The 23,844-nt window shown below is 31.6% G+C and overlaps 2 protein-coding genes across 3 annotated transcripts; one reads left to right on the top strand and one right to left on the bottom strand.

Moving 5' to 3' along the window:
- Positions 1-2,765: 2,765 nt before the first annotated feature.
- On the bottom strand, positions 2,766-6,181 carry LOC116005007 (cold-responsive protein kinase 1-like). The gene is made up of 7 exons (XM_031245223.1): positions 5,896-6,181; positions 5,299-5,444; positions 5,090-5,205; positions 4,772-4,982; positions 4,174-4,411; positions 3,860-4,010; positions 2,766-3,481 (listed from the first exon to the last, which is right to left on the bottom strand). Exons 2-7 carry the CDS (start codon positions 5,369-5,371, stop codon positions 3,071-3,073), a joined length of 1,200 nt encoding a protein of 399 aa, XP_031101083.1. The 5' UTR covers positions 5,372-5,444; positions 5,896-6,181; the 3' UTR covers positions 2,766-3,070.
- Positions 6,182-18,840: 12,659 nt separating this feature from the next.
- Positions 18,841-23,720, top strand: LOC116008835 (renalase). Of its 2 annotated transcripts, none has more exons than XM_031248714.1 (9): positions 18,841-18,992; positions 19,153-19,252; positions 19,350-19,530; positions 20,594-20,666; positions 20,798-20,953; positions 21,730-21,827; positions 22,371-22,459; positions 22,573-22,746; positions 23,087-23,720. In XM_031248714.1, exons 1-9 carry the CDS (start codon positions 18,950-18,952, stop codon positions 23,256-23,258), a joined length of 1,086 nt encoding a protein of 361 aa, XP_031104574.1. In that variant the 5' UTR covers positions 18,841-18,949; the 3' UTR covers positions 23,259-23,720. The 2 variants fall into 2 exon arrangements, with proteins under 2 accessions (XP_031104574.1, XP_031104572.1); XM_031248712.1 differs by having other exon boundaries at positions 20,774-20,953.
- The last annotated feature ends 124 nt before the right edge of the window (positions 23,721-23,844 follow it).

The raw sequence follows: 23,844 nt of genomic DNA, 5'->3' as shown, positions 1-23,844 counted from the left end.
TGAAATTGGAAGGTCGATCATCGGCAAGGGCAAATATGGCATTCTGTTTGCAAAGCACATCAATAAAAGCACAAGGTACAAAGAAATGTCATCGGAAAAAGTCTTGGGCAAATTATACTGAGCTTTTATATGTTATAGTGATATAGCCTAATAGGGATGGGGCCTACCTGTTATCTCCATATACTTTCAACCATAATTAACCGAATTCATTGCTCCTCCATCATTCATCTATCGGTCTTTCTCATCTTTTACTCCAACCTTTCAGAATTTAAGGTGATATATATCTTCAATTTTTTTTATCAAACAGGAAAAAAAAAATTATGATGGAAAATTATAAAATACAGATGCCAATTTTTGGTATATATATCATTTATAAAATCCCACGTGTATATATATATATATGTGTGTGTATATATATGTGTGTGTGTATATATATATATATATATATATATCCGTATATATATTAAAATTTAAGTTAGACAACCATAGTCGAGTTGGTTGGGCAGTTAACTTAATATTTTAAGTTCGATGTTTTGTAGGACTTGTTTATCGGCCTTCTTTAGTTCGAATTATGGTTTATAGTCTTTTGTTGACTAGGATCACAAGACGATTTTACCCAAAACGCACATTCAAATAGCCATCCATTGCAAGGTATTAATTAAGTTTGCACACATTGTTGTACTGTCATGTCGTATCGTCGGAATCAATATATATGTTTTAGTGGTTTATAATTTTAGAAAAAGACTATTAACTAATTAAGAACCATTTTAGTATTAGACACAATTAGACCACATACTTTAAACCTTTAGGCTGATCTCCTATGAAACTATTTCACGAATCTTAATTCGTAAGACGAGTGAGATCTAATAATATAATAAAAATGACCATTACATAATTACATATATTGCCTTGTAATTAGGACAAATGGGAAGGAATGAAGTATTTGGAGATTAAAGGATGACTTAGATTAGATTCCTGATGGATGTTTCTATGAGTAAGAGACTAATATAGGTTCCAGAAGAGGCCTTGAACATGTCCAAGGTGTTTAAGAACAACTAATCCTTAAAATTGAATGAAGTCAAGATTTGGAAGAAAGAATGATTCCCAATCCGTACAAGACTCTTGACACCATAATTAATTCCATTCAATTCCTAGTAGAAGAAAGAATGATTTGCAAAAAAAGTAGAAGAATGAATGATTCCCAATCCGTAGAAGACTCTAGACACCACAATTAATTCCATTCAATTCCTAGTAGACTCGATCAAGCGACCCTATAAATTGAAGGCTCCTTTTGTACAAGACTTTAGCATGTTAGGGCTATATAGTCCTTGGTATAGTGTGATATTACTTTTGTGTATATATAATTTTTTGTCTCTCTCTGTATTTTAATATATTGACTAGAATCCTATTCTCATCTAATATCAGTTATTCAGATTCTCTAATGGCAGTCGTCAATGACAGTTTTGTCAATTTTGAGCGGACTATTTTCGATAGGGATGACAATGTGTCCCGTCCCCGTTGGGGATTCTCGTCCCCGTCGGGGAAGAGGACGGGGATCGGGAAAAAATTTGGGGATCGATGACGGGAAATTTGTGAAATTTTCCGACGGGGATGAGATACCCCTCCCCGCCTCGCCCGTCCCCGAATAATTATAATAATTAAATATAAAAAAAAAAATATATATATATATATATATATATAATTTTTTAAAATTGAAATTTTAATTTTTAAAATTAAAATTACATTAATTTAAAATTTTGACTAAGAATTGACCGAGGACGGAAATTTCCTGCCAACGATGGGGATGGGGATAGCCGGATAGGGACAGGGACTGGGTCGGGGTTTCGGGGACGGGGACGGGGAGTATACTCCCCACCCCCGTCCCCGCCCCGTTGCTATCCCTAATTTCTGAGGCTATTTCTCGTGATCTAGTGTGATACTACTTCTGTATATATATTATATATTGACTAGAGTCATGTTCTCATCAAGCAAATATTCAATCTTGTCTTGTAATACATTACTTTGCCCCTTCATTTCATTTTATTTATGAGTTCAATTAATGAGGGTTGACTTATTTAGTTTTATTTGTTAAGTTTATTATTAATAAAATGTATATACCCAAAAATTACTATTAAATACAAAAAAAAAACAAATGTAAAAGTAATTTAAAATGCTAAAGAAAATAAGCAAAAAAAAAAAGTTGATTTGACTAATAAATAATAAACATGACATGTAAAATATGACATATTGAATATTATTTTCTCTACCCTCCTATAAATCCAACTCACCTTTGCAAATTTGCAATACTTTGTATTGTAGGGATGATGAAAATAATTAAGTATTTTTGCAACACATATATTAATGACTAAGTTACAAAACGACATTTCAACTTATAGGGAATATTTGGATCTGCAAAAGAAAATTGAGTTATTTAACCAATTTTGATAGGTGCTAATAATTATTATTATTATTATTATTATTTTTGAAGAGATAGGTGCCAATAAATTAAAACTAAAAAAAAAAAAGTTAATTGGAACAGCTTTTTTATGTTAGTTTATTATATTTTCTTTTCAAAAAATTAGGTTACTCTTAAATTTTTCAGAGATGCTCGTGGGTGAGTTTTAAGATAATTGCATTCGCAAGGTTTAAAGATTGTACATCCTCACCAAGGAATGACCAATTACTTACACCTTCCCACACATTTATCATGAGTGGTGTAGCATTGTAGCAATCCCAAGAGTTGAAACTTGAAATGAAACTTCTCATTTACTAAAACTCTTTTTTTACCTACAAGAAAATTGATCTCGAAACCTCTAATAATAACACATCACTTTTTTCGTTACAAGAAAAAGAAAAAGGAAAACCCATAGAAAACAACCTAGAAATACTCATACTAGAAATTATGAAAACAAAAAAATAAAATAAATAAAACTAAAGTTCAGACTTTATGATCGGACCATACAATATTAACACATACAAGCTACATTTTGTATATATAAACGCATATATACTTGGCTAGCAAAACTAAGATGAAAGTGAAGGGAATCAACAAGTGTTGCAACACTCCTCACTACTGAAGGGGATTAGTGCTCAAATATGAACTCTGATCATTTGGTATAGTAGTGAAGGTAGTAACCTGGGAAGAAGTTCCAGAAGGCAAACTTGAATGATCTGATTCTGAGGATAATATATAATCATATGCAGCTTTAATGTTTTCAGGCCTAGTTTTGGGAGGATTTTTAATCTTGAGATCCATGAAATCAGTTATTAACCCAGGCTTTGTTATCGTATCTTTGTCGACCTCCATCTCCCCGGTTAGCATCTTCACAACTCTCGACATGGAAGGCCGAAGCTTCGGGGCATCTTGAGTGCAGAGAAGACCGATTTGTAAGAATTTGCAGGCTTGTTCAGCATCAAAAGCCCCGTCCATTGTTGTATCTACAAGTAATACGAGCTCCTGGCTTTCATAAAGTCGCCATACCTGCAATCGAGTTAACTAGTTAAAAATCATAGCAGAGAAAGAGGGAGGTCCACCTTGTGTCCCCACGCCCCTGACGTGCAACACGTGGACCATAGTCTTTTTTTATGACCTTTTGCATGGCTCTGATACCAAATTGAAGCATGTGCTCCATCTCAACTAAAAGCCTAAGCTGATAGTTGGACTGCACATTTATGTTTATATTATATTTATTATGCTCAACATTTAGAGTGTTCTAGAATCAGAGACTCATCAAGAGATCGTTTTCAGAATTCATGCAATGCTAAGTCGGGGATGAATGCTACCAGTTATTAACTTTGTATCTTTGGCACAGATCATAAACTATTAAGCATAAATTGCACTCACTCAAGGACATCATACCCTTTCAAGGAGAAATTGTTCTTCAATGGGTAACCTAGTGTTTGTGTTGCATCTCCCACATACAATTTCAATCAGAAGAACGCCAAAACTATAGATGTCTGCTTTACGCGTCAAATGGCCTCTTATTGCATATTCCGGTGCCAAATAACCTCTGAAGCATGAAAACAAGAATATCAGCTTTATAGAAAGCAATGCCCCCCGGATATCGCACAACACCATTAACACCACACATTTCTACCTTAGTCAAAACTTATACTATGTAGGATAATAGGTTTAGAAGAAACAGCACACAGTTCGAACAAGTTAAAACTTACAATGTTCCTGCAACGCGTGTACTGAGATGGGACTTGTCTGGTGGAATGAGCTTTGCTAGGCCAAAATCTGAAATCTTTGGTGTCAAATCTTTGTCAAGTAGTATATTACTCGCCTTTATATCTCGGTGGATAATATGTGGTCTCACTTGTTCATGAAGATAGGCCAGTCCCTTTGCAATCCCAATACAAATTTTAGTCCGTGTTTTCCAGCTATACTGGATGCCACTGGACCCTTCACCTGAATCCAGCAAGTTTACCAACATTAGATTTAAAATCAAACCAAACAACAAAGGATGCATTTAAATTACGAGGATTTGACATTCTTGACTCGTTTCATGATCCACAGAGATAGTGATGCAGTAGGAATGTAAACTCATGAGTTTTAAAGCAAGCCAACATCACTTGATGAAGAGCATTAACAACATTATGAACAATATCTGCTCAACATCTTATTGATTAGTCATTTTTTATGTTCAATGGTTGACTTTGCTTTCAATGCTCTGTAAGATGTACAACCCCAAATCATGAAAGCAGGGTAGACAAAATCTCTATGACCATGAAAATAAGCTTTTGAACATTAGAACTGAGATATAATTACCAAGAAGGGCGTGAGCAAGACTGTTGTTCTCAAGATAGTTGTAGACAAGAATTCTGTGATCATCCTCCACACAGCACCCATATAGCTTAACTAAATTTTCATGCTCTATGTCTGAAATCACTTGAATCTCGGTCAAGAACTCTTGCACTCCCTGTCTCGATTTAGTAGAAAGAACTTTTATCGCAGCCATATTCCCATTTTTAAGCCTTCCCTGCTTGTACAGGGTTTCACGAAAAAGGCAATGTCAGACTGGCAATCAAGATATAGGAGCATGCCATACTGAACAGAAGGCTAAATTCTAAAGTACTGCCATATTACCTTATAAACACAACCGAATCCGCCCTCCCCAATCTTACTTGTAGGACTAAAATCATCAGTGGCAACTCGTAGATCCTTGTAGGAGAAGATGCTAACATTTCTTAAGCCGTAGAGATCTGTTCAGAAGTGTAGCGATTAGAAATTTGAGCAAGTACAAAATCGCAACTTTATATGAGTATTAGATAGAATTGGATAGTTTTAGTTCTAACCTTCTTCATGATCAGACAAATGTGTGGTCGGCGAAGGAATCTTCTTATGAAATAAAAAAGAAAAGCAACCCATCACTCAGGGAACCACCAACAAGTAGTTAATCAGTTAAAATAGGCAGCAGCTTTGGATAACAATGATTAAGAACCTGCAACATCAAAAGATACCAAATACAACTCTTGCATCAGATACACACATAATTAAGCAATATTTCAAGTTTTCACCAGATTATATCAACTTTAGGGCGAAACATAACAGATTCCATGATAATACTGTGATTAGAAATAGACAGACTTTTACCAAACAGCAATAATAAACAATTCAAAAGAATAATTTACAATAAGGATGACAGTTGGACAAAAAGATCATATCACTTTAACCTAAAGACTACACTTAAGAATCAATTCTTCTTGTTTTTGATGTCTACAGGAAAAAGGGTTAGGTTAGAGAATAGTTATCAGGTGAAATCGCAAAAAGGACAAGAAAATCAGAGGCAAATACAACCGAATCAAGATTCATCTATAACTCCGAATCCAGAAACAGCATAGATTTCAGAATTGAAAAACAAGTAGTGCAGTGGAAAAGAATGAGAGAAATACCCAGAGGCAAATGAAGAAACAGTGCCCCAGAAAGTTGCAGAGCCACAAGCCCACAAGGATGATGATGATTGATTGATGATGAGGGATAAATTGAGGTTGGAAAGTGGAAAATATTTAAGGAGGGGAAAGGGTTTTGTTCGCAAGTATGAAATATTGATGAAGAAAGTTCATGGTCGTTTTAAAGTCAACGGAATATGGCTCTGAATTTTCAATCTCACAGTTCACACTATGAATATGGAGTCATGGAATGCAGCAGAGGACAGGGAAAGGCACAGTAATAGACTCCATTTGGTACACCTAACAGAAATTTTTGCTGAAAATTAAAAATCACTTGAAACTGACATATTTGAGTAACCATATTTTGTCCTCCAATCAATCTTCATGATGTTGTGCCATTAATTAATGGAAATGGAAAATTCTCTAACGTGACCATTTCACATATCCTCATCCCTGGGATAGATCCATTATTTTTTATAAGTATTATATTTTTCCAAATAAATTTTAAGTGTAAATTTTATCATAAATAATTTTTCAATTTTTAATATTACATTTTTCAACAAAAAAATAGCATACTTCTTGTCAAAATTATTATGAAGTATATGTTTTTCATAAGTAACAATTAAATAATTTATTCATGACTAGTATTACGTTTTTCACATAAATAACTATTCAACTTTAAATATAGGTCTTGTTTGGTTATTGGTCGATCCGTCAAAATTTTAGCGAATCCGTCATATTCAGCGTTTTGACCACGTCAAAACGCTGAAAAAATAATTTGGTAAATGGCGGTTTGGAGCAACAGATTTGCTCCAAACCGTCAAATTGCAACACGTTGCAAATAGCTGCATTTTGCATTGGCATTTTGGGGAAAGATCTTCCTTTCCCCAAAATGTCCCTATATTATTAAAAAAAAAACTTGTAACTAAGAGCAATTAAAGCTCGTTCATTTTAGCTCTTTATGACATGCAATCTCGTTGCTAATTTCCTAAGAGAAGCATTCTTCTCTTTTATATAGAGAAGCTCAAATGAGCTCCTCTTCCTGAATTACCGACACATCAGTAACTCTCATTTGTTTTTTTTTTTTTAATTTTATTTTATATATAATTTATTATTATGATTATTATTCCTTTTTTCTTATTATTGTTATTATTATTATTAGTTTTATTTTATTAGTATATAATAATAATATTAATATTAATATTAATAATAACATGAATGTCCTTATAGGTCATTTTACATGTTAACCACTAACCTAAACAATTAATTTTATCAAACATTTTTTAACAAACCGCTAATATAATTCGTTGGTCAAACCCGCTAATACAATCCGCTATTTGATAACCGCTAACACAATCCGCTAACCGTTGATCGCCAAACAAGCCCATTATATATATTTTTTTCAAAAGTATTACGTAGTACATTTTTTTTCTTATAAGTAACAAACAATTTATTCTTGATCAGTATTACATTTTTCAGCATAAGTTTTAATTTTTCATTATGATCGACTCGTCTCACATATAAGGATTTGTAAGACGGTTTCGGTGAAGACTTACCCTTAGTTAATTACTTACCATTTTTTTATTATTAATTATGAGTCAACCAATTCATAAACATACAATGTTATGGAAGCCAAATAGAAGAGAATTATGGAAGGGGAAATTCAGGAGAAGTAAGAAGTGTATGTGTGTGTGTGTATATATATATATAGATAGAGAGAGAGAGAGAGAGAGAGAGAGAGTCAAGTTCCCGTGTGGTCGTGCGGTCACTCACCTATTAAGTATGCATAAATGCACCACAAAATATTTGGTAATACATTATTAGGTGTATGTGATGCATTTTGTAGTCTATTTGTGTATTTTATTTTAGTGCACTTTCGAACACTGTGTGGTGCATTTATGCATACCCGATGATGCAATCCGAAACGACTGCATGAAAAGCTTTGTTTGCATTTGAACCCGTATGTATGTATGTATATATATATATATATATATAGTCATTAAATTATTTCAATTGCATCGTTTCAACAAAACTTTTATCTTGAAAATTTCATGACTTGAACCTTAGCTCATCTAAATAATATTTTAAAGATCAGTTAAAATATTAAGTCAATAAATTATTTCAATTGCATCGTTTCAACAAAATTTTTATCTTGAAAATTTCATGATTTGAACCTTAGCTCATCTAAATAATATTTTAAAGAGCAGTTAAAATGGTGTATTACTCTAAAGAGTCCAACTACCATCCAAAAAACACTTTAAATATGTTGAATCGATATATTTAAAGTTGGATTTGAAAGAGGCGTCAAACAATTTACATGACATTTAACAATTAGTTTTGTTCATGGAAAAGAATTGAAATGAATTCAATTTAACTTTCATAAAAAAAAATTATTTTGAATATCTATTTTATTATTTGGTTGGTAAAAATTAAATTGTTCAAAACAATCATTTATTAATATAAAGACTCAAATGTCCATATATAATAAAAATATGTATGTGATATTAATATAATAATTCATGTTATATATTTTCTCTAAACAAGTGTGAAAAAATAAAATATACAGGAGTAATACCAAAGATTTTTTTTTTTTTAATTTGAGAAAATCATTTTTCATTGAAATAAATCTTTAATCAATCAAACAAGGTAAATATATTTTTTTTCTTCAAATTTGAGAAATAAATTATTCTATGAACTTTTTGTTTCTTTGGTTTTTTTTTTTTTTTTCAAACAAAGCAGGCTTTAGTTCATAGAATGAAAACGAAAATAATAGATAATATTTCAGAGGGATGAAATATTAACGTAATAGAATAATGATATTATCCATGGTTGGTGTACAAAGAAAATTGAAACAAAATTATGAAGAGAATGGTATTTATATACATCTTACTATTCATTGGTCAAACCAACTCTTTATTATTTGTTTATTTTCTTTAACATTTTTATTTACGTACATATTTTTTAAATTTGATTTTTTGTGTTTAATAGTACTTTTAGTGTAGTTTCTACATATATAAATTTTGTATACTAATATTATATTAAATTTAATATTATGAAAAATTGAATTGAAAATGATTTTAGCAAAGCCTAGTTAACCGAACCAGACACATAAAATAGGACAGAAGGAGCTAGTATATTTTTTCTCATAAGTAACTCTTTGATTCTTAATAATACATTTTGATTTAAAGAATTAAAGGTATTTCATTTTTCATTAAAAGTACTACATTTTTCTTCATAAGTAATAACCGTAACCGTCAATCAATTTATCCATGATTAGCATTACATTTTTTTCTCATAAGTAACTATTTAACCCCTAATTAAATATTACATTTTAATTCAAAATTATTGCATTTTTCTCAAAAGTATTACAATTTCTCTTATAAATAACAAACAATTTATTATTGATTAGTATTATATTTTCCAACATAAGTATTACATTTTTCATAGACTCACCTATAAATACAAACATTCATAAACATACCTGTATCAATGTATGTATGCATGCATATATCCATGCATGTAACACATTTAATTTAATAAATATAAGTGTAGGTGGTGCAGTGGCTGAATAAGTCGATTTACCTATATATATGTATGTATGTGCGTGTCCACACGAAAAATAGAATTTAATTTATAAAAAAAAAAAAGTAATTCCAACCAAAGCTTGGAACGAAACCAAAATTTATTTATATAAAATAAATAGATATTAAAATAGGGTTTTAGAATTTTAATTTGAATATAAACCCACGACAAGCTAAGAAATGAGAAGGAGAAGAAATTTAAGTCGTGTGTAACACACACTTTCTTTAAAATTGATTCGCTACCTCTCGAGAGGAATAAAACGGATTACATCATTTACAGAAGTGTTGGCAGGTTTTCTTTACCTACGGCTAGAATGGTTGAAAGTTATATCCAAAGGGTAATTTGAATAGTGAAACTTTACTACTCAACATCTTTCTAAAAGGCTCTTGTATATATACTAGTGTAAATCAATTTTCAAACCAATGTGACACAAGTGCTTTATCAAAGCAATAATTCCACATTCATTTTTCGACTCAAATGGATCTGCTTTAAAGATTAATTTTCAAGATTATCTGTTTTGAACGTACAATATATCGATTTATTCGTCTCACCACGAAGAGTGTGAATACATATTGACCCGATCCAAATCAGAAATAGACTCATATATATCTATACTACAAAACAGCCACTTACAATGTCATTTTATGCTAAAAATTCTAACAATAAGTATATTAATTAATTTATCATACAGTGAGAACTAACTTAATTCATCCACTTGATTACATCAACGATTAAAGATATAAATCACATCTTATGACAATAAAGTACTCCAATATAACAGATACGAATTTACAAATATTATATTATCGCTCCAACAGTTGTGTAAAAAAAAAAAAACTGTACTGTTGTGTAAGTGAGCGGTACGGTGGCGCATTAAGGTGAAAAGGCGCCACCACGGCATCGACGACGACGACGACCAAGTTAGACGCGAAGTCGTTGGTCTCCGTCTTCGGTGGGCCGTTGGGATATGAAGCATATATACCCCACTTTCGAATCTTCAGCCTTCAGGGCAGACATAGTCATGTGCTCAGCTCCTTCTTCCTATAGCCTATATTCTATCCTCCAAACTTTGAATATTAGGAGTAGGGGCCGTGTGCATTCCATTCCCATTTTCATTTTTATTTTATTATCAATCAAATACGCATTTTAATCATTTGAAAATCTAAATAATTTAATTAAGATCAACGTCAATTCTAACTAGGTTGTTTAATTTTGATGGCCTAATTATCATGTTCAATGAACGTTTTTGAAAAAAGGGTGTTTCTCTTTTAAAGATTTCTAAGGATTTGAACCCTTAAAATTACAGAAAATTAATATATTTTACTATCTAAACTATTTATTCAAAATTAGTATTTATAAGTTACTTAGCTATATACAAGGGGCCTATAGCCCTCTGCGCGCGCGGGGGTTCAGATGCGCCATTCTGTGCGGTTACACGGCGATCTATTATTTTAAAAAAAAATTGATGCATCTTAAGCTTCTAATCTAGTCACCTTAAGCTAAATTAACATAAAAATGGCTTTGTAGAGAAAATCTTATTAAAAAAAAATTGTTTGTATTTTGGAATTGCCAAAAAAAAAAAAAAAAAAACTTTGCACCTTAAGAATGAAAATCACGCACCTTAAGCACACAAATCACGCATCTTAAGAAAGAAAATCACGCAACTAAAGCTTTATATTGACGCACTTAAGTTTCAACAACTAATGCACCTTAAGCTCAAAATCACACACCTTAATCACGAAAATCACGCACCTAAAACTTTAGACCGACTTAAGTTTTAACAACTAATGCACCTTAAGTTCAAAAACCATGCACCTTAAGCACAAAAATCACTTACCTTAAGAAAGAAAATCACACACCTTAAAAAATCACCCACTTTAAGTTTGACCCATATGGAAATGACTAAATTGCCACCGCGTTTTTTAAACATTGTTAATCATGAATAGTAAATATGACAAATAAAATGAGATAAATAGGGTATAATATTTAGAGTTAATAACTTAATACCATTCGCATAACATTCTCGTTTCAAAGAATTTTTTTCAAAAATCCCAGAAACCTCTCAATTGCTTAGTTCCATCATTTTCAGGACTATTCAGACCGATTAACACTTTTCACTCTTCATTAATTGATCAAACATTTCGTTTTGAACATAATTGGAGGTCGCAACCGTTGAATTAATATAATTAATCAGGTACTAATTACGTACATTAATCATGAATTTTCCTTTAATTTGTTCATTTATGTGATTTGTCATGTCCATTTTGATTTTATATTTATTAACTTAATTTTTATTAATGTTTGAAATTAATTATGTTGCCATATAATTATCTAAAAAAAGTATCTGTAGTCATATTAATTAATTTGATGATAATACTCTTAGATTTAACACATATTTAACGGAAATCTTAACGGAAGACTATTTGTGGTCGAAAATGAAAGTCAATGTACGTGTTTTGGTGGAATTGAAAGTCAAGAACTAAAAGGAGTACTATCACAATAGTCAGAGGACCATTTGTGATATTAACTCTAATATTTATTAAAAGTTATTGTCAATTAACCTTGTGGTCTAGTGGCACCCGGTGTCCCGGTGGAGGCAATTGTTGACTCTTTGCACTTCTTTTAATTTTTATACATGGTTGAAAAAATCGCTAGGTGCTTCTTGAGGTGTAGTGCCTAGGTGTCCATATATTTTTTGTTTTATTTTTTAAATTTTGTTTACAATTTTTTAATTTTTAAGACATGATAATTATAAACTATTTAATTATTTAATAGTTAATACTAAAATATTAAATATTAACATAAAAATCTAGAGTTTGAACAATTTAGAGTTATTTTGTTCAAAACGATGTCATTTTAAGTGGAATAATTCATTAAAGAAAAGATAACAATAATTAATCGGCCGACTAGACAGCCTAGTCGGTGCTTAGACGACCTAGTCGACCGCATAGACCACCGATTATGGTGATACGTTAGGCAGCCGGCTGGCACTTAGGATTGTTTCTATACATTATGAACTTTTACATTGATACATTAAACTTCTATAACTATATTTACTATTTCGGTTACTTAGTTTATGTTTTTATTTTTTATTTTATTTTTTATTTTTTTCCACTTTATTTATTTCATATACATCAATGCACATTTCTGAGTTATTTGCAAATATGTCGTTTATTTTCTACTTTGCCCCTCACATTAATGCGGCTAGATTTGCTATTAATGATTTTCAATTATAATATCCATTGACTTTTAACTTGACCTATACAATTAATTTTTTCCCCAAGTTGGTACTTCTATTAGCTTACCTTCAAATCAGTATTAAATGTAATGGAAAATTTGAATTTTCAAGTTTTTTTTTTTTTTTACTCAATTTGGTCATCTGACTATTGTATTGTTGCATGTGAATATTTAATATAAATTTAATAAACTACTTTAATTCTAAATATTTTAAATTTAGTGTATTAACATACTTTTAATATATATTGTCAAAAAAAAACATACTTTTAATATATATAGACTTAACTTTTAATACAACTAGCAGAATTTGGAAGTATTTAGTAGCCTATTTATATTTATAAATTCGTAAGTATTTACTGTAAAATAGATAAATTTCTAATAATATATTTATTTATATACTAGTCACTTCCACAAATTATTCATGTGTGGGCAATCATTTTTTTTTTTCATTTATATTTCTAATTCAATTCCATGGATAAAAAAAAAAGGCTTATTCTTGAATAGATTACAAATGGTAATGAATTTTTCCTTTATAATCTTGCATTGATATACTTTAAATTATTTATTTAAATACAAATATTAGACATTAATTAAGTCAGTTGTGCAATGCACGTTTAAAACTAGCAATCCTTATACCATAGATCAGAGTTCACAGTGTACTATGGACCCTGATACATGCGTATGTGTCTTTTGTTGTGAGTTTTTGTGTCATGTATTATGAAACTCTGCACTTTAATAATATGAGTTTTGTACCTGAAAAAAATTCGTAATTGTTATGAATATTTGTATTTTGTGTTGTAAAATTTGTGCCTATGAACACAAATTATGTACCTAAATCAGATTTGAAAAATAAGTGAATATATAACATGTGTATGTGTCTTGTATTATAAAATTATGTAACTTGAGAATATAAATTTTGTATCTCGTCATTTTGATCCAAGATCCATAATGCTATGTGGAACAGGCCATCACCCATGATGTAATTTGCCGTAAAACTAGTAGGTTTCATAAAATTAAGTAGTCATCAAAGAGCTCATAACTCGTATAATCAATAGAAAAAAAAAACATAAAGCAACCAAAAAAAAAAAAAACAAATAAGACAAATCCGTTATTCCAAAAATTGCATAAAAACCTCAAACCGAATCATTGTTCGAAGTAGTGGCAATTAATAAAAGTATAGTTGGTATAAAACACAGGCAAGAAGCAACCTAACTACTTGGCAATAACTGCTATCATTTAACTAACAGGGTCATCCCGGCCTTGTGCTCTAACATTTTGGACCACCACACTACAAGCTTCAAGTAAGACTATTGACATTGAAACTAAACTTCTTGCGTAATACTTTGGCCTGTTTGGTAAATGGCTATTGGCTGATTGGGTTGGCTGTTTGAGTTAAAAGGTATGATTTGTTAATAACATTAGCTGATTGTAAAAAGTTGTTTGATAAATTGGCTGTTAGCTGATAGTTATTTGGTATAATTTTTTTTTCACAAAAAGCTAATTGAAAAGGCTGCTTTGAGTAGCCTTTTGAATTTTAGTATTATAAAGTTACAAAAAGCTTATTAACTAAACAACTAATAGTGATCAAATAAGCCAAAATTGGCTGATAGGCTAGTTATTTACCAAACAGGGCCTTTAACTTTCTCATCACTAAAGTGATACTAGTTCAAAATTCAAAATTTCTATATTAATATTTCTCATATGTGAAGAGACGTCATTTTTATTTTCATTTATCTCTAAAGTATTACTATCTTTAAGGGTGTGTTTGGTTCGCACATAAGAATCGAAATCGGTATTGGTATCGGTATCAAATACTTGGTAAGGGACTAATGGTAATGGATTTTGGTGAAAGTATTTTACATTTTTGGTAGTCATCGGGTGGAATGAAAATGATTATTAATAGTTGGAGAAGAAAGGAGGAAGAGAAATGAAACAAAATAAGGGTATGAGTTTTTCAATTAATGGGGTATTCCTAACCAATAGTAGTATTCTAAAAACCTGTCCACCAAGCAATAACAATCACTTTGATACCCATACATTATACCAAAACCTGTCAACCAAACACACCCTAAAATTTTCTCTAATTGTCTCATATTTAGCCTTTTTCCTTTCTATTATGGGGGTGTTTGTAAATATATGCTAGCCGATAGTTGTTTGCTGATTGTGTTAGTGAGTTTGACTAGTTGATAGCATTAACTGCTTATATAAAGATTTTTGGTAAATAAGATGTTAAATGATTATATGCAAAATGACTTTCTTAAAAAAGCTGATCGTAAAAGATGATTTGAGCAACTTTTTGAATTTTTAGTGTTTTAGAGCAATAAGTTGTTACAAAAAGTTAATTAATCAAACGCTTATATTAACCGTTTAACCAAGTCAAATAGCTAATAGTGCCCAAATAAATCAAAATTTACTAATAAGCTAACTATATTACCAAATCGGACCTATATCTTTTCATGATTTTTAAGGAAAGTTTAGAAATTTTCGAATTTCCTTGTCTTTTAAAAGTTAAGCCGATGTGGCCCTAAATGTCAATCGTGAAAACATTCGTACAATAATGAATATTGTCACCACTAACGAAACATATAGAGCTTATTGCTTACCTGTGTGAAAGTGATGCTATACCAACGTTGAATTACGCATTTTTAGCAGCATTATTCCAATTGTACATTTTTAGAGTTTTCCTTGTGCATTTTTTAATATTAAATTTTACACTTTAAAATATTAAAATTTATAATTAGGTTAGCACTCTACAATTATATAGCTCGCAAAATGGCTTCCACAGGGCATTTCTTCTTTGGTAAATATTGGATCGTTTAGCTTTATGTATTCGAACTTCGAAGGGGGGTTAATTTTCCAGTTTTTATCTGCCTTTTTAGAGTTTAAATTAGTATACATGAACATATATTATAATGTAATACAATCAATAGTACTAAAAAAAATTAGTTGTTAACGAGAAGTAGGGTATTTGCATGTAGATTAAGGCTACTGTTCTGCAGCAAAAGAGGTGATTTTTCTTTTCTTTATACTTTTCACCTTCAATGTTGGTATGGCAAATTATTTTGTGGACCGGGTTCAAAAGACACAATTTACATACTAAATATTCACAATTCAAATTGTGAACATTCAGTAGGTAAATAGACACGAGTCCACCTTGCAAAGTGAATCCGAGTCCATATTATAACTATTGTTGTTTGTATATATTCCTAATCTTCATTCACAGTGTTGCTTAAACCATATCACACATAACAATGCACAAAGCTTTAAGAGTCACATTTATATTAGACCTCTCACAGATCTTAATCTCTGGGACAAATCGGATCAAATATTGGATAGTTGTTTGCTACTTATAATAAAAAATATAATACTTATTACAGAAAATTTAAGAGTTTGAAATATAAATTGTTATTTATAATAGATATTGTAATATTTATATATGAAATTGTGATACTATTAAGAGTAAAATGATTGTTATTAATGATAAATATTACAATATTTATAATTGAAATTGTGATAGTTACAAAGTGTACGTGATTCTAATGTAAATATTCTAATACTTATATGTGAAATGCTACTTATGAAAGAAATTGTAATATTTTATGAAAGAAATTATACAATAAATATTTTACGAAGCTTTTACTTGGTGAAAAATAATAAATTACCATTTCTAAATCACACAACACACAAACATATTCAATGTCCAAAATAGGGAAAAAGAAGATGATAACTTTTATTAGTACTAAAAAGATTTGAATATGATAGTAAAGTGTTAGACAAACAAAATAATAAGAACCAAATTTGATAATAGAGTAAAAAAGAACCAATAAATGGCACTTAAAATTGGGTGTGTTATAGGATTTTTTTTTCATTTTTAATGAAAAATGAGAGAAAATGGTTGTTGGTAGACATATTTTTTAAATTAAAAATTATAAAATAAAGAATACCAAATAGAAAATGGTGAAATGTGAAATTAGAGAAAGGAAAATAAAAAAAATTGAAGTAAACCCTACTACTCTGCGGAGTACCTTATATTATTTTTGAGAAAATAACATTTTTAATTTTTAAGTTATGATCATAGTATAATTTATTCTACGAGTTATTCACAATATAAATTTAGTTCCTCAAATAGTATTAAAGTGAGGAATTTGACAATTGAGGAATTATTCACAAGATAAATTTAGTTCGTCGCTATTACCTATATTGAGTGTAACAACTTTCACACTGTAATTGTCAGAGTTCGATATTGCATTATTGCCAACAATCTATTACCCAAAACTAATTGAACTATCCGTGTGAATCCATTAAGATCTTGAATAACTAAAAGATTAAATCTAGACTATGGTTACAATTAAATAAATGTGCCATTTTCTCAGTAACTACCCATTTGATTGGAGGAATTTGGAATTCCCTTCCCACATGATTTTTAAATATGAAAATTTCTTACATTTGGTTGGATTTGAAATTTAGCAAAAATTAAATTATTTTATTTTGTGGAATTGAAATTTCAATCCCTCATATTGAAAATTTGAATTCCATGACATTTGAAAAAAAAAAATAAAATAAAATTCTTGGACAAAAATAACTCTCCCAATTAGAAATTTCTATAATAAAAAAAAATAATTTATTGTTTTAGATCATGATTTATTATATTATAATTATAATTTATTATATATTTTTAAAGAAATATTAGAGGAGACACTAAAAATTAAATTCTCTCATCCGATGCTCCTAGAAATATAATTCTTTTACTATAATCTAGTAAATATTATTTTTTTAAACAAAAATTTTATTGAGAAACATCTAGGGGTAGAAAATTTTCAAAGATCATACAAAAGAGTTGAAACGGACCGTAGGGTATCCAACACCAAATCAAAAGAAAGATTCACAATAGGCTCGGTGCAAGAAATGCCACAGAAGCGATTCAAGCGAGTCCATCAGTAGCAAAATTGGATTCACGGTAGACATGAGTAGTCGTAGAAGCGTTGGAAGCAAGATAATCCTTTATGTGAGCGATAGCATCTCGAATCAGCCACGAAATCTGAGAAGTTGGAGAAGATACGAATGAAGCAAGGAGCTTAGTCTCAAGCTCTATTATTATTATTTATTTATTTATTTATTATTATCATTATTATTAAATGAGTTTTACTTAACGACCACTGTTGGGGTATTTGGAGGGGACGAAACGACCAGATATGGAACAGTAAACCTTGGCAGGTCTCACGTATTCAAACTGAGATCAATCAGCTTCTTATAAGTTGGCAACAAGTGATGAGTGAGGCTGCAAAAATCCATGCCCCATGGTGAAACTGTCACGGTGGGTGAGGGAATTTTAAAAGTTTTTGTTGATGCAGCTGTATTTCCTAATTCTAACCATGCTTATTATGGGATAGTTGTTACAGATGGTTGTGGTGAGTTTGTTGCTGCCAAGAATGGCTCTCTTCGTTGTCATAAGGATGTTCACTTGGCTGAAGCTATGGCAATAAAGGAGGCTTTGTCATGGGTGAAGGATAGAAGTTGGCTGAGGGTTAAGGTTTTCTCAGATTGTCAAATGGTTTGTCAACTGTTTAAGAGGTCTACTGAGGATTTATCGTATACTGGATGCGTTGTTGGTGATTGTAAGGTTTTACAACGGCACTTTGAAGTAGTGTCTATTGGTTTTATTCCTAGATCAGTGAATAAGCTTGCCCACGCTGTGGCTAGGGCTGCTCATTCTCAACCTGGTCCTGCTATTTGGATGTCTTCTGCTCCTTTCTGTATTTCGCATTTGATTTAATAAGAATCTCTGAGTTTATTTTCAAAAAAAAAATGAGTTTTACTTATTATTATTAAACAATCGTTATATTAATTATTTTCTTTCAATCCGCCTATAAATCAAACAAAATTTATAAAACAAATTATTTTCACTAATTAAATAATAAATTTTGAATCTTATTTTATTTCACAATTTTCTTCTAGTGTGATGACACATCTATTACTAAATGGTCAATCAGAAGAATTTAAGAAAGTTTCTTTTTTGAAAAAAAAAAGAAGAAGAAGAGTTTAAGAAAACATATATATAATTGCAATTTTTTTTCCTTTAATCTTCTCGTTGCAATAGCGAGGAAAATATTCTAAATACTTTTTTTTTTAAATTTATTTAAAAAAAAATCCTTTTCTCAGCTAATCGAACACCCCACTTTGCTCTGAGGAGTATTCCATTGATTGAAGCACAAATCGGAGTTCGGACACTCCCGAAGCCATGTCTACCATTGCTGCCAAGGTCGCTGTAATCGGAGCTGGAAGTAAGGATGGAAAATATGTCTTCTCTTTTAGGAGTAGTAGTTAAAAACATGTAAAAACGATGTTCAAATTTTGACAAAATCGAGGAAATTTTGGGATTATGTTAATGATGAAGAAATGAAAAGTCTTTTCTCTTGTCTCCTTTTTTTTTTGGTGCTTCAGTTTCCGGGTCAGTTTGTGCATCTACATTAGCCAAGAATGGAATATCTGTTACCCTTTTCGAGTCAGCTAGAGGCCCAGGTGGTCGGATGTCTCAAAGGAGGTAATTTTCACATATACTGTAAATGATTCTTAATTTCTGTTATTTCTTTTTTTAAAAATTAAAAATGGGAATTTCCTAATCTTTGAATTTTTGTTAGAGAGACTACCGAAGATGGGAGGGAGTTGTTTTTTGATCATGGTGCTCCTTACTTCTCTGCTACTAATCCTGATGTACTTAGCCTTGTTCATGATTGGGAATCAAGAGGACTTGTTTCTGAGTGGAAGGAGAAGTTTGGGTCTTTTGATTGCATTTCCAAGAAGTACATCAACTTTGAAGAGGTATCAACTCTCAATTGTTTAACATATCTCTAATACATGGTACTATGGCTGTATTAGGCTAATTTGGTCTAAATTGCACGTGTTCCTTGGTCTTCCTTCTCCTTTTTATATTGCTTTGGTAAGCTGTGTTCATATTATTTTATACTGGTTTTCGTGCCTTGGTTTGAGATAGTTTGGCTTTGCATCCAATATAATTTCCTTGCACACCCTAATTGGAATTGATTTAGTCAATAATCCTACACATGGTAGGATTTTCTATGGTGATAAGTTGAACCCTGCCTTATTCAATAATAATAAAAAAAATCCTCATCTCTCTTCCTATTTTTCAAAGTGAGAGGTACAATCCCGGCAAAGCTAGCTCAGTTGGTTTGACCGATCACTTTAAAGTTTTGCTCTAGTGGTAGAGTGGAGACCTGAGAACTGACGGAGGACTCACGGTTTACCTTCTCTAGCGGTTCTTGAGCAGAAGTTCTGGGGCTTAGGATTAGTTTGGTGTAAGCTGGGAAACCTAATGTATCAAAAAAAAAAGTGAGAGGTACAACTATACTTGTTTCCTATTTGGAAATAAGGCTTGTTGCAAATATTATATTCCCCAACCCTTTGAGGGCCCTTACTGAAAAAGAAAAAAAAAAAGTGAACAGTGAGTATCTGACTTTTGTGATGCAACAGATTACCAGTGATAAATTTTGACCTTTGGAACATTTGAATCTCCTGGTTGAAAATTATTTTCTATTTTGACAGTGATGCTTAATGATTCCCCATACAAGGATTTTTTTTCTTGAAATTATTAACTATATTGCATAATTGTTGTTTGACTAGCTAGCCACAAAAACTTATCACAATTTCAGTACTTTGATGAAAGTCTATGATGATTACCAATTCAACAGCTCATTTGTGCATATCAAAGAGAAATATCTTTCTTTCTGAGTAATATTATGATGGCAACTTTACCTGTAAAGTTAAAACTGCAACTCGTAACATTGACATTCTTTGTGTTTTATTATGTTGGGTGTGTTAAAGTAGTACTGCAGTCAATTGTTCCCTGAATATCATTGTAATTCAGGAAAGCTTAAGCCTGAAATACATGGGTGTTCCAGGAATGAATTCCATTTGCAAAGCGTTATGTAAGGAGCCTGGTAATTAACTGAAACTACTGGGTTCTCATCTTTTTAGTTAACTATCCACAAAAGAAAGAACTGTTAGATAGCAGATTTCCATATCTGGAATTTACCATCTCTATCAGGTGTGGAAAGTGTGTTTGGGACAGGTGTTGGGAGGATGGAGTGGTTAGATCGCGAAGGTTTGTGGTCGTTGACTGGTTTGGATGGTAAAAAACTCGGCTACTTTAAAGGAGTTGTGGCATCGGACAAGAATACATGTTCTCCCAGATTTACAAGCGTAACGGGACAACCCCCACCTCTTGGTATGATTTTGCTCTATGTGGCTTTTGTGGGTTAACTTTTCAATTGTGTTGATTTGAGCATAGTTTATTTTGTTGACTTTTGCTCCGGCAGCTGCATATGAACTTATGAAGCTTATTTCCCCTTTTGTCAAATATTCATTTATTCATCTTTAAATATTGTCCAATTGGAGAGTCATAATTGTGGGAGGCTACTATTTATTAAACACAGAAATTCCTCTCTATGGCCTATTCAGCTCAATCATTTATTGCTTCTCAAAGATGCCGCATATGGGGAGGGGAATATTATTATTATTATTATAATTTTATTTTATTTTATTTTTTGTGGGGAAGGGGGTTGAATTTTGTATGTAGTTTAGGCCATTATGTGTTAGCTTTGTGCTAGGGGGACTCCTATTTATACTGAAAGTATGGAGCTTTAAGGATTGAAGTTAAAAATATTTTAGAATCATTTAAAACAATAAAAGCAATTGTGACTAAAAATGAGTTTTGAAACTCGGAGAGAATTTTGAACTTGTGTTTTCATAATATCCATTCCTTACATCTTTGGTCTTATAATAAGATGGTATTCACATCATTCATTCCCTTGTGAGGAACTGAAAGAATCAAGTGGATTAAGATTACTTGCACACTTAGAAATATATGTTTGTTTCATTATTTTTTTAACATTAAAGCCAATATCATTTTTGCACCTTAGTGCTACTACATTCTTGACTCAATTATATAAATAGCTTTGGTAAGTTGAGTTAACCATTTATACTTGTACTCCTTCAATGTAGATTTGACAATGGTTCCAGATTTGGCCTTGAAGATTAAAGAAATTCCTGTCAGTCCATGCTTTGCTCTCATGCTAGCTTTTGAAGATCATTTGCCAGGGGTAAGACATGCAAATACACCTTTTTTGGAAGATTTAAGAGAGGACAGATCACACGCACACATCTGTGTGTTTGCAAGTCAAGTGTATTCTTTGATGCGTGTGTGTGTATATTTCAGGATGTTCCCAAATTAGAGAATACTTGTCTTATCATTACTTCCAAGTTTAGTGATAGAAAAATCTAATCAAAATGTTTTAAATGTGATATTAGAACATGGGAAAATTGCATTTTTGGTCTTATATTGTGGTACAGATTTAGTCATTGAATTATATGTATGACCATTTTTAACCCCTAAGTTATGCGCAAAGTGGCATGTTTAGTCCTTGAAGGACCAAATCTGCCACTTTATTAAATAACATACTGGTGGCAGAAATAGTCTCCGAAGGGGACTGAAATTGCAACTTCGCGCATAACTTAGGGGTTAAATATGGTCACGCATATAACTCAGGACTAAACCTATACCACGGTACTGAAGGACCAAAAATGCAATTTTCCTTTAGAACATTGTCCTAGAAATTACCTAATTGAGTTCTCTCATATCTCAGATGCCAGTTAAAGGCTTCTCAATCAAGAATTCTAAAGTTCTCAATTGGGCATATTGTGACAGCAGCAAGCCAGGCCGTTCCACCAATAGGTATATGCTCTCACATTTTGAACAGAAATTACAGTGAGGGAACTTCAGCATTCTGAAATTTAAAATGTATAATTGATAATGCCACGTGCTGTTTGCTCGTTTTTCTGAGTTAGTGAATGCTGGGTGTTGCATTCTACTGCTGAGTATGCAGAGGGAGTTATTGCTCAAACTGGACTTCAGAAACCCTCCAATGCAACATTGAGCAAAGTGGCAGAAGAACTACTTAGAGAATTCGAAAGCATCAACCAGATTATGCCTCAACCGCTCTTTCAGAAAGCTCATAGATGGTTGGTTTCTTAGACTAAAAGCTAAGCATATACTCTTCTAGTGGTTGCTTAGAATATGCACGGCCTTAAGCACTTGAAACTAGAATTGAAGGATGCGTTTCGACTCGACTAAAAGCTTAAGCTGATAGTTGGACTGCACGTTTATGTTTATATATTATATTATATGCTCAACAACTAGTGGCTAAAATCCCCCTCAAGTTTCCCATAAGTTATCATTCTTCAACCAAATACTTAAGTAGCTTTGGCATAACCTTTTACTAGTAGCAAGTGATCCTTTCTCTGCGAGATTCTGCTGTCTCTTATGTTGACTGTTACTCGGTAATGCATGTTTGTCCCTCAGGGGAAGCGCCTTTCCAGCAACTAGCATTGCAGAAGAGAGTAAATGCCTTTGGGATGCGGGAAAAAGATTGGCAATCTGTGGGGATTTTTGTGTAAGTCCAAATGTTGAAGGTGCCATTGTCAGCGGGATGGCTGCTGCTGCTAAATTCGTCGAAATCCATAGTAGCCTATGAGTGCTATATTTCCAATCATACATCCAATAGCGGTAATCTCAGTCAGCATATATATATATCAGCAGTTGTATTTTATGATTGCAGAGTCTAAGATTGATTGCATTGACAGTCTCTATATGCATAGTCATGATCTATAGCTTTAGCATTCATCTTAACAAGAAGTTGAATGCTAGTGGTATCTGGTCATGATGTTTCATATGCTTCTCTAGCCACAGTTCTCCTTGCAGCAAAACATGAAATATAGTTGATTCTGTTATTGGCAATGGAGTTTATGAACTTTTGGCGTGGCAATCGTCATACGGTGGATCATGGTTCACACAGTTGTGTGGACTATGGTGATACACCACAAATATGTATATTGTAAAATAAATCTGTAGTAGAATCAAAATGATGCTTTAGTTTTGCTATAATCAACCTATTGTGTGTATAAAATGAAACTAAATAGCAGAGCTCATACAGATATGTATATTGTCAAATGAATTTATAGTAGAATTAAAATGATACTTTAATGTTTTTATAATAAACATATTCTATGTATAAATTGAAATTGAATAGCAGAGTTCATACATATATGTATATTGTCAAG

This window comes from Ipomoea triloba, chromosome 2 (genome assembly GCF_003576645.1).
Source record: "Ipomoea triloba cultivar NCNSP0323 chromosome 2, ASM357664v1".
Classification (NCBI taxonomy): domain Eukaryota; kingdom Viridiplantae; phylum Streptophyta; class Magnoliopsida; order Solanales; family Convolvulaceae; genus Ipomoea; species Ipomoea triloba.
This window is presented reverse-complemented; position numbering and strand designations above follow the sequence as displayed.

Bases quoted from the DNA above. Each gene is read 5' to 3' on its own strand.
- LOC116005007 (XM_031245223.1), bottom strand. From the start codon at position 5,371: ATGGGTTGCTTTTCTTTTTTATTTCATAAGAAGATTCCTTCGCCGACC. The intron at 5,206-5,298 runs GTTAGAACTAAA...ACTTCTGAACAG, and splicing joins TTTGTCTGATCATGAAGAAG to ATCTCTACGGCTTAAGAAAT. The intron at 4,412-4,771 runs GTAATTATATCT...TGCTGGATTCAG, and splicing joins TCTTGCTCACGCCCTTCTTG to GTGAAGGGTCCAGTGGCATC.
- LOC116008835 (XM_031248712.1), top strand. From the start codon at position 18,950: ATGTCTACCATTGCTGCCAAGGTCGCTGTAATCGGAGCTGGAA. The intron at 18,993-19,152 runs GTAAGGATGGAA...TTGGTGCTTCAG, and splicing joins CGCTGTAATCGGAGCTGGAA to TTTCCGGGTCAGTTTGTGCA. The intron at 21,828-22,370 runs GTAAGACATGCA...CTCATATCTCAG, and splicing joins TTGAAGATCATTTGCCAGGG to ATGCCAGTTAAAGGCTTCTC.